General features: G+C 42.0%; 1 protein-coding gene across 3 annotated transcripts in view; it reads left to right on the forward strand.

The window, feature by feature from the left end:
- msh5 (mutS homolog 5) overlaps nt 1-13,773 on the forward strand; it is a 248,287-nt gene extending 234,514 nt beyond the window's left edge. For all 3 annotated transcript variants that reach the window (XM_063199820.1, XM_063199819.1, XM_063199818.1), the window contains 2 exons: nt 10,957-11,030; nt 13,282-13,773. In XM_063199820.1, the coding sequence (XP_063055890.1) occupies nt 10,957-11,030; nt 13,282-13,393 (186 nt within the window). In that variant the 3' untranslated portion in view covers nt 13,394-13,773. The remainder of the gene's footprint in view (nt 1-10,956; nt 11,031-13,281) is intronic.
- Nucleotides 13,774-16,126: the final 2,353 nt, after the last annotated feature.

Genomic DNA, 16,126 nt, shown 5'->3' on the forward strand with positions numbered 1-16,126 from the left:
CCGCCTCAGCTGTTCTGTAGCTCCTAATCAGAAAGTGCACACGTCTCCCCCATCCCCTCGTGCTTCTATGAAGTGCAGCTCTCCTATGCCATCAGCAAGCCTAATGCTACTTTCCCAATCACAACCAATTCTTTGTGTGACATCTTTGAACAGGAAAACTGTCAACAAATTTTACATTGTACTAATGTACAGCAGGCTATGCAACAGTGTTTTACAGTGCCATGAGAAAGTTTGGGCACCTTTTGGGAAAGTCATTACATCGGTTTATTTCTCGTTGAGCTTTAAAAGTAGGAACTTCATTTTAACATATGTTAAACTTTAGGCTAAGAGAAACATCTCAGCCGTGGAAGAATTCTAATTGGTGTTACAGAAACAATTTTATGTGGATTTAAACAAGAATAGGCGTGTGCATAAATATGGGCACCCCAAAGAAGGTATACCATTAATATGAAGGAGAGCTCACCTTTGCTTATCTAATGGCCTGTGGATACTTGCTAAACAAAAGGACAAGTTCCAACTGCTTGATGCAACTGAATAGTTGCCAATTATTCTGTCCAGAAGCCCTCTAATTTAGTCAGGTTACTCATCTGTCTTCTTTGGACATCCTGGTTCAAATAAATTCATTCTTTTTCAAAATAGTGATATCTCAAGATTGGTATGACCATTTCAAGACATTGAACTAGTTCTTTTGCATTAACTCATTGTTGAATTTTGATCAGTGCAGTGCAATCACTGTCCTGCTGGAAGGTCCAAACTCCAAACTGCTCAGCTTTGATTTTGTGACTGACACTTGAACAATCTTTTGAAAAATCTGCTATTTGAAAGGAATTAGTGAGGCCCTCAACTGTAATAAGTTTTACAGTGTGTATGCGAGCCATACATACCTATAGCAGGGTATAATTTAGGCCAGATGTCATAGAATTTATGTGTGCATTTTTTGCCATGTCCACCTCCCATTGTTAAAGTCAAATAAATCTAGCTCAGTCTCATCTGACCACCGTATGATTTCCCAAAATGCTTTTAGCTTGTCCAGATAAGCTTTCTGCATAAGTTTAGCAACGTATTTCTGCAGACACGTTGTTACAACTCTGTTGTTTTTTTCTTTTTCTTTGCATTTTCCCCAACAATAGAAAGGCCACAATGTAAACACCAATAGTGATGACAATAAATCACAATACAATAATGAGATGAACAGTATTTACATCTGATATTTAAAGTTGAATGCACAAAAGAAATGTAGTGCCAAATGTACATCCACACATTAAATATATACAATATTTACATTCACAAAGGATTAACCTCCTACTAAATGACCTTCTCACATTCTATAAGCAATGAACACAAAAGAGTTATTACATTGACCAACAATATTACAGGCCAAAGGCTACACATTGAAAATTGCCACAACTAACTTCATCCAACCAAGTGTAAACTAAGGTTTAGCAGCAATAGCCCCATTACATTACACATTTAAATTACAGATCAAGTCACACATTGCAATTAGCCCAACTCAGTTACTATAAACCAAGGCAATGCATACCAGCAATATTGAGTTACATTACAGATCAACATTACAATAAACCAGTGACTCCATAAAATAATATTTTAGATACGATTAATATTAATTACAATTTACCAAGTAGAAATGCTGAAGACGGCAACATAATTTTTTACCTGTGACAACAGTCAACTACATCTAAGGGTTGCACCACAAACAGGAAGGAAACCGATTGGGCTACATTTCCCAGCATGCACACGCGGTATACGCGGCACATGTGACAGCGCGAGAAACGCGGCACATGTGACAGCGCGAGAAACGCTGGATTCAAACATTACCGCAATACTGATACGGAGACTACCCGGCTTTCAATGTCAAACGTTGGATTACAATCAAAGTAATAAAAGCGACCGGCGCAGCGTATAACTAAGCAGACAAAGGCACAAACAGTGGTAGCACAACAACTTAGGCTATAGTGTTAGATTAATTAATGGAAACTGAGACAGCTTACCGTTGGCATATCACTCCCTTGACAAGACGACATGGCAAACAAACCAAGCGCGCTCCCACTTATAGTTTGCGTATATGCAGTGTATTGGATGATCACTAATCACTTGGATTACTACTGGAATGGCACTGGCTACCCACAACGTCCTGGCTATCGTCTGCACCAACCAGGTAAAGTGACCCAGTCACTAATTCACTGGCACTAAATTGTTTTGATTGCACAAGCGCGGGTGAGCAGAAACCCTCCCACTTGCTCTGCCAGAGTGAGTGAAACACCCATCCAATGAGCTTTTGGCTGGTGAAAAATATACGCTGAAAGACCCATGTCTAGGGCTCAAATCGAAACGGGAGGCAGTGACTCGATGACTCTCCTCCTACATAAACAGGTCACTGATCAGATAGGTGAAGTTAGCTGATGAGGCAGCCGTTACGAACGGCACTAACGAGTGCGCTGCCTTGCGCATTTGATGTTACGGCGATTCTATGGCGGGAGTTACGTTCATCACGTTAGCGCTTAGCTTACGCATGCTATTTGAACGGTGAATGATCGGCATAATAATTATACGCGGGGCGAATATTTGTGACATCAAAACGTTCAAAAAATCGCACCGGTGAGTTCTGCGACAAATTGATAGCAGCAGCAGCACGGACGAGGTCGCCATCATCTTTAATCCAAATGTTTTGCTTGGTATACCCACACACTAGATTCATTGGCCTGGCGAGACCTTTCCCTGACGTTTGCAAAATGATATTAGGCTGTAACACAACTGGCTTTCGCTCAAAAGCGAATGCGAATCAATCAGGCCAACCATCCTATTACCTACACAAACAAGATTATGCCAGGCCTATAACAAAAATAATATTTGAAGTACACAAACAATTTGAAGTGCACACACATTTGTCTTTTGACTATCAGTCAAACGAGTAGCCTAAAAGGCGTGCGTGCCTCTGAAAAGATGCAGCCCCTTGGCCAATGCAGCACACATCGCGCTCATCCGACCTGTAGCTATAGGCCTATTTCTTTTCTGCAACAGAGTGATGAAGTGGTCCGCACACTGGGTAGCTTCAAAAATATAAACTTTATTTCATTTTTAATTTCATTTTTTTTGAAGAACGAAATAAAGTTCATATTTTTGGAATACCCGTGCGAACCACTTCATCACACTGTTTACCACTTTTTGTCTGGCACCTGGATAACTTTGTGGATGTGCGCATTCTAACCGCCAAACGCTATTTTCTGCAATAGAGGAAATGCTTTCTCACGTAAATATTGACCCAACAGCAGAAGTCCGTGGCAACATTGTCAATACAAGGCGATTGACAGTGACAAATAGATTTGTTTCCGAGGCAAATGATACGCCCACTTCATACGAGATGAGCTGAATTTCTATGCATGATGTAAGAGCGGCGTGTGACTCAATTTGAGCCAGTTGGTGCCAAATACGAGGTGTGCCCACTTCATTCCTTGGTATACCCACATAGCCTATTAGATAAATTGGCCTGGCGAGACATTTTCCTACCGTTTGCAAACTCACATTAGGGTCAGGGTTTCCCCCAGGATTTTCTTGAAGGCGCCGTGGCAGGACCCCACCAACCAAGGAGACCCCCTGGGGGCCCGGCCCCCAGGTTGGGAACCAATGATGTATCACACCAATGTGTTATAATAGTCTTACAGTTGATCTGGCTGCTGCCTAGGATCCAAACTCTCTCCTTAATAATGTAACCTGAGATGCAAAGACTGTGCCTTCTGTAAAAACATTTACAGAGTTACATGAGTGTAACGGTATCACAGTTTCCCGTAAATAACTGCATTCACACCTACAAAAACACACTAATAGCCTACTTCAGTAGGCCTAATAATAATGCAGGCTACTGCACTGAAACAGCAGGTTTCTTTATATTGCAGTAGGCCTACAACAGTTTTAAGGAGGCCTACAAATGATGTTTAATGAAACAAAAAGGCACAAAATAAGATGAATGAAAAATATGAATGGATAGGCTATTTGGATATTTAACATAAGCTAGCCTAATCAAAAGCACACCATAGCCAGTTATTTCAGGCCTACATTTAAATGTTGCATGTTGACTGTGAAAATGTATTATATCTCTCATATTTCAGTGTTTTCAATGGTAGATGTTCAGCCCAAAAGCCCAATTCAATAGCTACTGAAGGCTACAGTCCCTGTTGCCGCGGTGCTTCAAGGGTTAATTTAAAACGCATGTGGATAACAGCGAGAGGGACGCCGAAAGTCAAAAACTTTACTAGACCGCTGGAAGGACGTGCAAGGATACCGTTATTTTATGTTAAATGAACAACAGATTTTGAGAGACACAGCGTTTTGCTTTGTGCACGGACACAAGGGGGAATACAAGGATTTTTGGATGACACGTGTCTGCACTACAGAAGCTATAACAGAATTAAGCAGGACAGTCGGAACGAGTGAACAGGTTTTACTGAACGGGTATTTCCAAAGATGATGAAGCATAGGCTATGGACATCATTTTGTCATATCAAGACCCACATATGTAGCCTATTAACATTTAACGTAGTCTAAACGCTGTGGCAGCACGCTGATTTTTCTTTCTTTAAACTTTGAACGCAATGTGTCGTTTGTTGCGGTTCTCCCCTTTTAATAACTCAAGACTATCACTGCTTAGCCACGCACAGGGCTGGACTGGGATCTGAAAAGGGCCCGGGCAATTTTTGACTCCTGAGGGCCCAGCGCCTATGCCTCTATCGGTATATCGGTATCGGTATATGATGACATCGTCTCGGCGTATATATACAGACATATAATGTATGTATAATGTATAGGCCTTTATATGGTGGTCATGTTTTTGTTACACAGAAGATATTCTTGCCCACTGGACCTGGGCTGAAAGGAAGAAAAAAGATGCAGTGCACCATGTTCCCTTCATACTGCTTCTGAAGTTCTGAGTAGACTATGTTTGAGGGTAGGAGATAGAGAGAGGAGGACAACTAACTTTATTTTCCTGATTATGAGCCCTGGCCAATCTCAATATAAAAAAGTATCCATACCATTTTCCTTAAGCAAAAACTGAAAATGGGTCCCACAGACACAAACACATTAAGAGTGGAGTGTCACTATGGGAGTTTCCCAGGTGGGCTTTCAAAGCAATATTTCACTAACATGCGCGTGCACACACACATACACACACACACACACACACACACACACACACACACACACACACACACACACACACACACACACACACACACACACACACACACACACACACACACACTGCAAATTGGACACCAAATCTAATAATAATAATACAATCTCGTAAAAATAATAATTCCCTAGGTTGAATGTTGTTATACTTCCGCTTCAAATTGCTCCAGTCCATAGGCCTACAGTCAGTGAGCCTGAAATGGCACGTTAACAACACGCCCCCCTTTCCCAACGCGCCCCAATACCAGAAGTTGCTTTCTAGGCATGAACTGTAATGCAGCTTGAGACTCATCAAAAGAGGCTAAGATTGTCAACGTCTGACAAGTGGGGTTTTTTCGGACACTCGCCATTTTTTCACCACAACAAAACCAAGTCGTAGGCCTATCGCTTAGGCTTCCAACATAGCCTACACACTGCAATGCCAACAACAACACAAATAGCTAGAGCGTTCACAGCAGGTCAAGTGAGCGCGTATAGCGATTCCCTAATGGCACGACTGGTCGGCGTCTTACTTAACCATAAGAGGCAGATAATACTCAAGATAAAACCAGATGTCTTGATAATGACGTGACATGACATTAAGGGAAAGATTACAAAAATGCATTTTGTATAAAATCGCAGTTGCACAACACAGCGACAAGCAGAAGAGTAAAAAAAAAGATATTGTAGGATTTGAGAAAGGGAATGGTCGGGGATGCGCCATTGCGCCGTAATTAACATGCAATTACAAGAGTACACATGTCGTCCGTGTGACAGCCGACACATTCAAAGAAATGGCTACAAGTTCATGAAAATAAATCTACATATTTGTTACTGATTTGAGCGAGTGAAGAGGGACGACAACTTAAATTTCATGCGGAAAAACGCCGAAGCCAGTTAGATCTAGAGTAGAGGACAGGGCACGAAGCATAACTAATACACAGCACACATCACGGTGTCGTGCCGAAAAGTGAGTGCCTGCCAGAACACGAGTGCCCTCATTGAAACCAAAGACATTTTTTGAGAGAAAATTATACACATTTTTGCAGAATGAATTACATAATTTATGAACTAAAATATGCTTATGAAACATTACTCGTCCTCCACTTAATATGAGCTATTTGAATGAAACTGTAACATTTGTTATGACAATTCTTCGATTCTTTTATGGAAATAATACTGAAATTGTAACCAGTTCTTTGTAATACTTCCAGAAGGAATGTAGATTCTTTATTGATAGGCTTTCCATCTTAAATTGTGTCGGATTTATCTGCAAAAATGGGTAACAAATGTCTGAAAAATTGGTCATTGGTTTCCATTGGTTTCAATGAGGGCACTCGTATTCTGGCAGGCACTCACTTTTCGGCACGACAACTGCCTTGTGACAAGACAAATGAAAGATTTATATGCTGGCTTTACACCATTACAAGAGACGGGCAGGGAAAGGCATCAGCATGCGTACATGTTTACGAGTGATTTGATTAAGACAGGATGACAACTTGGTCTCAGGGAAGGGAAACGAAACAAGCAGCGCATAGCTATCACCAGACGGTATGGGTAATAGGGTAGCCAAACTTGGCTACACTACATAAGCTAGCTAGAGGGTGTGCTGGGGTGAAGACTGACCTCAATATCCCTGAGTCTCGTCTCCCGTCTCCTCATCTTTTCTTTCCCTGCTCGAACCATCTCCTACACCTAGACCTACACCTCCTCCTCCTCCTCTTCATTATCCAGCACCACCTGTCCGCTCGCGGCCCCCTATCGAGCCGTCCAGCAGTGGTTCCCCAATCCCCATCTCCGACGGGCCGAACCACATTAGCTCGAGCTTATGTTTTTAGTTTTAAACTTTAAACTTGTCAGTGATTTTAGCGCATTTCTCCGCGTCCAATTTAGGGTATGCGTTATCTTTTCTTTCCCTTGTCATGTAGCCACTCTTCTTTCTCCATTTTGCGTCCTATCGTCCACCAGAGTTTTAAGCCAGGTGGACGTCAACAACTACTTTTGAGGTGATGATTAGTTTTGTCAAGTGGGGGTCTGTAGGGAGGGGCGGGCCTTAGAGAACCGAAGTGTTTCATTGGACTTGCCCAATGTGCATCAGAAGAAGCATCCAATGGGTGCCGATGTGTCATTTTTTACGGGTGCAGACAATACAAAAAAATGAGATATATTTTTATTATTATTTCGGGCCCTGGGACACGCGAGGGCCCACCGGGATTTGCCCGGTACGCCAGATGGCCAGTCCAGCCCTGGCCACGCAGAGAGCTTAGGCTTATAACTTCGACATTTGGAAGTGGGCACGCATGGTTAACAGTTCTCTCGGTCAGAATTGGATGATGTTTCTTAGCGCACGTAATATGATGGCAGATCAAGGAACTTTACGCAGTAGCTCAAGGGCTAAAAAGCGGCATATTTCCTGTCTTTGGTAGAAAATTCCTCCTGCTTTACATCAGGTCTTAAGTAAATGGAGGAAATCAAATAGTTCTTTGCTTTTAATTGTGAACTAGTTTTACACTTTTAGTTTTTTACTTTTAGCAAACACAAATTATAGGCTACTTTTGGACATAACTCATGCCGTCTCGTGCCACCCAAGGTGCCATTTCCGACCCTTAAACTTTGAACGCGTTTGTTGCTGTTCTCCCTTTTTATTTTATAATAAATCACGTGTATCACTGCTTAGCCACGCAGAGAGCTTAGGCTTATAACAACTTCGACATTTGGAACTACCCGAAGTGGGCACGCATGTTTAACAGTTCTCTCGGTCAGATTTGGATGATGTTTCTTAGCGCACGTAACATGATGGCAGATCAAGGAACTTTACGCAGTAGGCCTAGCTCAATAAAAAGCGGCATATTTCCTTTCTATTTGCTTTCACTTTCACTTTTTTTTCACTTTCACTTAATTGTGAACTAGTTTTACAGTGATGGCTTTTAGCAAACACAAATTATAGGCTACTTTTGGACATAACTGCCGTCGCATGCCACCCAAGGTGCCAATTCCGACCCTGTATAGCGCTGAGAGATATCGCTGAAATCTAACGCAGAGCTCATAGAGATGACTAAAAATCGTCAAAAATCCACGGAAAAGTGTCAAGTTTGGCAGAAGGGCGATAGCCCACTGACATTGATCTGTCTTTTTTATACAAATAAATACAGACAGGACGCCGTTACTCTGTAAGCGGTCCAAAATCATAGCGTAACGGGCTGTAGCCCAACGCAACGCAACGCAAAGACTCCAAATTTTTCCGAGGGGTGGCGGGGCATAGCGAAGGCGTGGCGGCCCGCCACGGTGAAATGAATGTGGCGGAAACCCTGAGGGTATTGTAACACAACTTGCTTTTGCTCAAAAGCGGATGAATCATGCCAACCATTTTATTACACAAACACGATTAGGCCAGGTATACAAAAGGTAACATGTGAAGTAGGCTACACAAACAATTTGAAGTGCACATACATTATTTTCTTTTGCCTATCAGTCACACACGGAAAGGGCGTGCGTGCTCCTGAAGAGATGCAGCTTCTGGCCAATGCAACACACATCACGCTCTTCTACGCTCATCCGACGGCTATTTCTTTTCTGTAACAGAGGAAATTCTTTCTCGCGTAGGCCTAAATGTTGACCCAATAACAGCGGACGTCCGTGGCAACATTGACAATGCAGGGCGATTGACAGAGTGACAACATTAGGCTATGTTCCGAGGCAAAACGGACAGAGGTGGCCGATGGTGTTCAGACACTTTGGTCAGATGCCCAAGACAAGGTGTGCGCCTCTGAGAAAATGCAGCCCACTTCGTTCGGACCTCGGAAGGATGTGAGGGCATGGCTGGCTGCATTGACACATAAAGCCATGTAGGCTACCTTACCTCCGAATGAAAAGGGGACCACAGTTAGTAGAGTAACTTTATTGATCCCCAGGGGGGGAATTCAAAACGTTGCCAATTTATCAGACGCAATATAATGGAGGGGACGAGTTTAATTTCAGTGTTTTAGCCGATCACTCCTACACATTGCAGGTTGCGCAATGTAGGCTGCACCCCCATCACTCCATAATTTCACCAAAGAACAGCTCTGCACGTCCCCGTGAAACGCTTCCCGACACAACTTATAAGAAGAGGCAATCATCACTGCGCCACATGGACTCGCCGCTGCGTTTCATTGATAGGCTCAACATGCATTCGTTTTTGACGGGGTCTGTTTTAAAAGTGCGTGCTTGCATTTGGTCATCGAAACGAGAATATTGTCTTTTTTTCCCTTGATAGTGCTGGGCCACTCAAAGCTGCTAAGTCATTCGTTGACTACGTTTCGAATGGGTAGTTGTCTTGGCACAAGCGCTTCATGATATCCCTAGTCGAGATGCCGTTTCATCTGGACAGGTTTAAAATTCAATAGCACGACATGTCAGACCTTTATTATTTGCTTTTATTTCTCGTCTATTTAATCCAACACCTGCTTTTACTGATGGGAACGCATTATATGCCCCTTTTCACAAGCAGGAGATGCTACAGCAACGGAAAGTTGTTATAAGATCATAAAAGGAGTGGATAGCCTACAGCCCTTTTCCCATAAGATTCTCTGCGCTGCGTCTATTGTGACAGGAATTTATTGTGACGTGACTAAATTAATTTCATGCGATTGGTTTACACATTTTGTCGCGTTCGAAAAATCGACCTCTGTGCGAATTTTTTTGTGTGTCGCTTTGTCGCGGCGAAAATTCGCCTCCAGTTTGCAAGCACTCATTGAAAATACAGAGTTCCAAAAATAGAACTTGTCCAGCGAAAAATCGCAGCGAAAATTCGCGGCCGGTGTGCAAAGACCTTAAGTCTGCACTATCAGCAGCTATGGTCTTGGACATTCTATGGAGGTGTTCTGTAGTGTGCCTGTTACTATTCTTACCATCCTTTAGCCATGCCTTTTTAACTATTTTTCAACAAAGTACATGTTCCTTTCACAAGGACCATTTATGTGGCTTTCCATGCTTTCCACTCAAATGGATTTCCATTTCTGGCTGTGGAGAAACATGGTCCAAGACTTCCAGATTACTTTGTGTACCTTTCTCGTTATTCATAGTAATGAATTATCTTTGTTTGAAGGCTGCAAAGAGTTGTTCAGAGCCCACTTTATATTGACACTCTTCAAGACAGAACTTAGGACAAGCCTAGTCTGCTATTATGTATGATAAATAACATTTTAATGACCAATCACTTGTGTCTTAGTGAAAAAGGGATTTTTAAGAAGAGAGTCTCAAGTCATTAAAACCAGTTTGTGCTGCAAAGGTGAGCTCTACTTCATATTAATGGAATAACCTCTGTAGGGTGCCCATATTTATGCACATGCCAATTTTTGTTTGAATCCATATAACAGTGTTTCTGTTACACCTATTAAAATTATTCCACTGCTGAAATGTTATCTTTCCCTACAGTTTAACATATGTTAAAATTAAGTTGCTACTTTTAAAGCTCAAGAGAAATAAACCGATGTAATGATTTTCCCAAAGGGTGCCCAAACTTTCTCAAGGCACTGTATGTGTAGCAATTTTAAGACGACCAGTTTCGCTGCGTTTTTGCATGTGAACACAACTTGAGTCATACAGTGCATAAATGCTCACCAGAAAACGTTTGTCGAATGGGAACTTTAAAAAGTTATTTGACATCCCAAGAGGCCAACTGTACTACTTTTTTACATGGTGCAGGAGGAGAGAGAAAGAGAGAAAAAGATTTCATCAACCATACTGTGTGTGACCTTAATATCTTACCTTAATATTTTTCATCTAACCCAGGTATCAGAACTCTACAGAGCTGGCAAGACCATCAAACGAGTAGGTCATTCGGCCAGTGACCAGCAAAATGACAAGTAAGGAATCAATTACACATCAACCCACATATCGCGGGTTCTATAGAGCTTGTAAGACTCATCATTCCATTTCATAAGAATGACGCAGCATGTATTACATGCCGCCCATAGCGAAGAGGGGATGTCTGCGCTTCAGCCTTGGTGGAGCTCACAGTCGAGGACAGCAGTATCAAGACAAGCTGGGCTAGTTTAGAGTGACTAGACCCATTGATGACTGGAGCACTCAGCAACTTTTTTTAGAGGGTTTTTTTATTTTTATTTTGGCGCACCTGCGCCTTCCTCAGAGTCAAACCATACTGGTGATACCCCAGTCAAAATAGAGACATCTTCCCTTTCTACTGCATAGGCATTGGTTCTTCAAAGGGGGTGGGTGTATGTAGTAGTTAACCAATAAGGGCACTCATGGTAGATCTAACAATTTTCATTTGTCAATAAAAAATAAACTACAGGTGAAAATAAATAAAAGTGAAAATAACCATTATGGCCACAGAATTCTAAACATCCAAGTGGACACAGTTAAAAAATGAAACATTCTCAAAGAAAACATGAGACAAATTTCCTTAAGTCCATGGGGTTCCACTGTGTTAAGTGTGTGGATCCAGAAGGCTTCTCTTCTCAGTAAAAGAGGGCACTGAAACCGGAGTCGTTCAAAATATGCGTGGACGACAATGGGCCTAAGCATGCCATCCTGACTTTCAACGAAAGCACCAAGAACCATAAGGACCACGCAGAATGAAATAAGAAGAGGTTAAGGGGTTTCATGTACGAGCAGCCTGGGGATGCCCAGTGACCTGTTGTCTCTTTGGAGAAATACCTGTCCCTACTGCCATCCGATCCACCAGCCTTCTACCTCCACCCAAAGCGGGGAGATTACAAAGTCAGCGATGTTTGGTAAGCACTCCAAACTTTCTTATAACTTTCTTCTACTCTAAACTTTGCATTGACACGTTACAAACATAAAGTGACAATATGTTTTGTTTTGCGTTTGTGTCCCTGTGTGTAGGTATACGAGAGAGCCCATGGGGGTGAATTATCTTGCACGGATGCTCCCACGCATCTGCAAAGCCGCTGGAACCACCATCTACACCAACCACAGTTTGCGCAGCACGACCGTTCAAAAATGATCTAATGCTGGTCTGGAGGCGAGGGAAATTATGTCGGTGACGGGCCACAGAAACGAATCATCCCTTCAGTCATACTGGCATCCAAATTATACAGAGAGAAGAGAGTGGAGCAACATACTTGCGGCTGGCAGCAGTGTGCGTAAACGCCCACATTGTCCCGACTCGACCGGCCCGGTCCCAGCTAAACGGTTCCTTGAACCTTTCCTAAACAACTGCACCATTAATGGTGATATCCAAATAAATGTCAATAATACTACTAAAATAATACAAAAATAAATGTCAATAATAAAACTACTTCGGCCTTCGCTATGTCTTATTTGTGCTATGTCACTATGCTGAATTCTAAGATGACGCCTGGCGCGCCTGACGCCCGGATGGTTAAATATTAATATAAAGAAAGATGATAGAAATAATATAAATGAATGAGTGTAACAGTGTTAGATAAGCAATAAGCCACTTGTAAGGGCCAATTTTCTAACCAAACTTTTCCTTGGCCACGTGAGACAGAGTATGGCGTTTCAGACGTGCATTCCTGAGTAAGCACACACGGAGAGTGACATAAACTTGAGATGTTGTTTCCATTTATTGTCTACAATCTGGTTGACTTTCCATTTCATCAAATGAACAAAGAAATAAGCAGTAAAACTTTGATAACGTAGTCTATGCGGTCGAAAACTATATCCTGACCCACGCTCTGTCTGCCAGGCCCCTGTGAGTGTACCAATTAATTAGATCCGTGACTCGCGCCACCAATGCGCGTCGGAGGGAGGGGTTCACAGTGCCAAATCACTACACAGGTGGGTAGGCAAGATGGAGTGTGTTCAGGTCCAGGTAAGTATAAATAAGAGCTAATATGTACACTGCACAATGCGAGACCCACGATTGACCTGCGATTGAGCAAGAAATAGGCCCGACTCCCAAGAAGTTGTGCGAGTGCCAAATCGGGGCAAAAGTCGGACAGTGTAAGCCCAGCTTTAGACTGGCACCTTGTTAAATTCTGTATCGATTTTAAAATACTTATGCCTAAGGTGGATGGCCTTGAAAAGGTGCAAATCATTAACTACAGGTACAGTAACTACAGGTTCCATTGAAAACTAATCAACTGTTTTTTTGTCATTTCCTTGAAGATATCATGCAATGGTGGAAAAGTTTCTGAATCTGCCTCTGGAAGACTCTTCACTTGACCTGACAACCTACATGAGGGAGGAGGTGCTGCCTTTCTCTAAATACGAAAGTTGACATCTGACATGGTTAAACTTTTTTTAAAGCCTGAATTTATTTGACCTTGCCGCACATGATTGAACTGTCTTAATGACTCATTGATTTATTTTTAAATGTAAATGTTTTTTATTGTTACTGCATTACTTATTGACCAATGGGAATTAAAAATCTAATTGTCATACTGTACTTTTTTGTTCTAATACTGAGAATTTGTTTTCACACCGTAACTGACCACAATGTCAGATTTGTTGTTTTATATCATCACTTGCTGTCAGTCTAACAGTGCTTGGCCCAAACTCATGTTGTATTATGACTACCATATACCTACTGAAAATAGTGTGTAATGCTAGTCCACATGGACACACTTTCCAAATAAATGTAAGTATCTGGACTCGTTATTTTGGGGCTTGAAAGTGGTTTTATTACTTACCTAATGAGTGTCATGAGTTTCTTGTGTGGGTTTATGTTAGTTTGACAAATCATTTGTCATGAGAGCCATACAGATCTAAAATTTGTCAATTGACAAAGAGAAACACAGTAAACTTTCTGCATAGTGTTTCTAAAATAAAGTACCTATGAGCTGTCTGTCTATCTATCCATCCATCCATCCATCCATCCATCCATCCATCCATCCACCTACCTACCTACCTACCTACCTACCTACCTACCTACCTACCTACCTACCTACCTACCTACCTACCTATCTATCTATCTATCTATCTATCTATCTATCTATCTATCTATCTATCTATCTATCTATCTATCTATCTATCTATCTATCGTGGTGCTCATATGTTTACATACCCTGGCAGAATATATGCTTTTGTAACAATTTCTCATAGAATATGAATGATTACACAAAACTTTTTTTCACTCCTTGCTAGTGACTGCCTAAAGACATTTATTATATTAGCAATCATCTGTGTTTACTCTTTCAAAATCAGAATCTTTGTGTAAAGGTTACAGTATACGTGGGGGAGGGGAAAGGGGCGCTTGGCGCTCTTTCCAACAATAGCTTACGTCCTCGACTCGATAACTATGGGTTAAAAACACTGGTACGTGTATCTCTGTGAGTGGATAATTTACATGTGGGTGCAAGTATGGCAATACTGCAACTACTGTAAACTAAGAATAGCGTGTGGCTATTTGTGGTGATGAGAGGGGAGAAAGAGAGAAAGAAAAGAAAGAACAGATAGAACAAAATAACTCAAAATAAACTACAAGTGTGGATATTTAAACACAACTCCTCAAAGCTATGTAACAGTTCTAACTGCATATCTATGCCCAATTCAGTGCTTACTGCGTTATCCTTGGTAGGAAGGGAGAGAATTCTTTGATCTCTCCGGGCGAGATGGATGCGTGCTTCCTCTCGCGCGTGAGTTCCTTTGTTCTCCAAGAGCACGGGTCGTGTGTGGCCGAGCGGTCCAAGCGCGTTTCCTGGCGCGAGGCTGCAATGTGTCCAAAGAGTCTTACGTCGTTGAACCGGGAAAGGAAAGGGGTATTTCGTTGTGTACTCCGATGATCCTTGCCGTGCCTGCGGGGCCAAGTGAGAAAGGGTCGTGCACGTGGATCCTTTCCACGCGCTCGCAACTGTACCGGGTTGTCCACTCTGTTGGGGACAGACCATCAGGCTCAGCCGAATCTCCGTAGACTCCAGGCGAGGTTCCTTTGATTTCGGTACTAGTAAAAGATTAACAATTGTCCGTACAAAAGTTATCCTATAGCGCGTGAGTTCCTCGTGTGTCCTGACTCACTGCTCTCCTAGCAGTGTTCGCAAAAGTCACTCGAAATATTGCAACCGAATGCAATACAAACGAAAACCGGTTGAAGGAAGAAATATATCGACCGTAGTGTTAACCTGGCCAAGATAATTTACAGTTTCAATAATTTCTAAAATAGACGTCTCCAAGGAGATGTGTCCCGGCACGTCTTGACCTGGGCTTTATAGGTAGGGGGCGGGGCTGAGCCACGTATGTAATTCGAACCAGGTACAGTAGAAAATGATGTCTGTAATGTATTTTACAAAATGGCGGGCATTTGTAAAATGAGGGGAAATGAATTAAACTTTAGGTGTAATAGTACCTACACTAGGCTTTGTGTTTAGTTCAGTCTGCCTATTTTATTATTATTTATTTAAAAGTGTGTGCCTACCACAACAATGCAATGGCCACAAAACTAAAATTGAACCATGGAGAAAGTGCATGTATTATTATTTTAATTATTTTAATTATTATTTTTATAGCCTATTTTATTAATTGTGTGTGCCAACCATGTTATATACCTATATATATACTAGGGCCTATATTGTAATGGACTGCCTCTGCCTCCTCCGGAGTGAGAGCGCAGCGTTACCCTGTGTGCACTACATGCTTAGCCTATAAAATGGTGTTAATTTCAATGGCGGATGAGACTGTCAGGGAGCAAAAAGCCGAGAAAGCAAGAGAGAAGAAAGAAGTGTGTGCGCCGTGTGCACCATTTCTAAATCGCTAAAGCCAGACCTGTGCGCTGTTCCAAATTGAGACCAAGCGTGCAAATCTGCAAACAAGGGTTAGCAAAAGTGCACTACTAAAAAATAAGAAAAGATATTCGTTGTATTGATCTGAGTTATTTCTAATGTGTTGGTCACTGTTTTTTATCCATTTTTGGAAAGGTAACAAAGGCTAAACTGACGGCAGTCTTATTGCTGCCTGGCGCCCATCTCATAACTTAAAACTACACTCGGTTGCACCGTTACAATATCAACAAAATGTT

This window comes from Engraulis encrasicolus, chromosome 5, assembly GCF_034702125.1.
Source record: "Engraulis encrasicolus isolate BLACKSEA-1 chromosome 5, IST_EnEncr_1.0, whole genome shotgun sequence".
Taxonomy (NCBI): domain Eukaryota; kingdom Metazoa; phylum Chordata; class Actinopteri; order Clupeiformes; family Engraulidae; genus Engraulis; species Engraulis encrasicolus.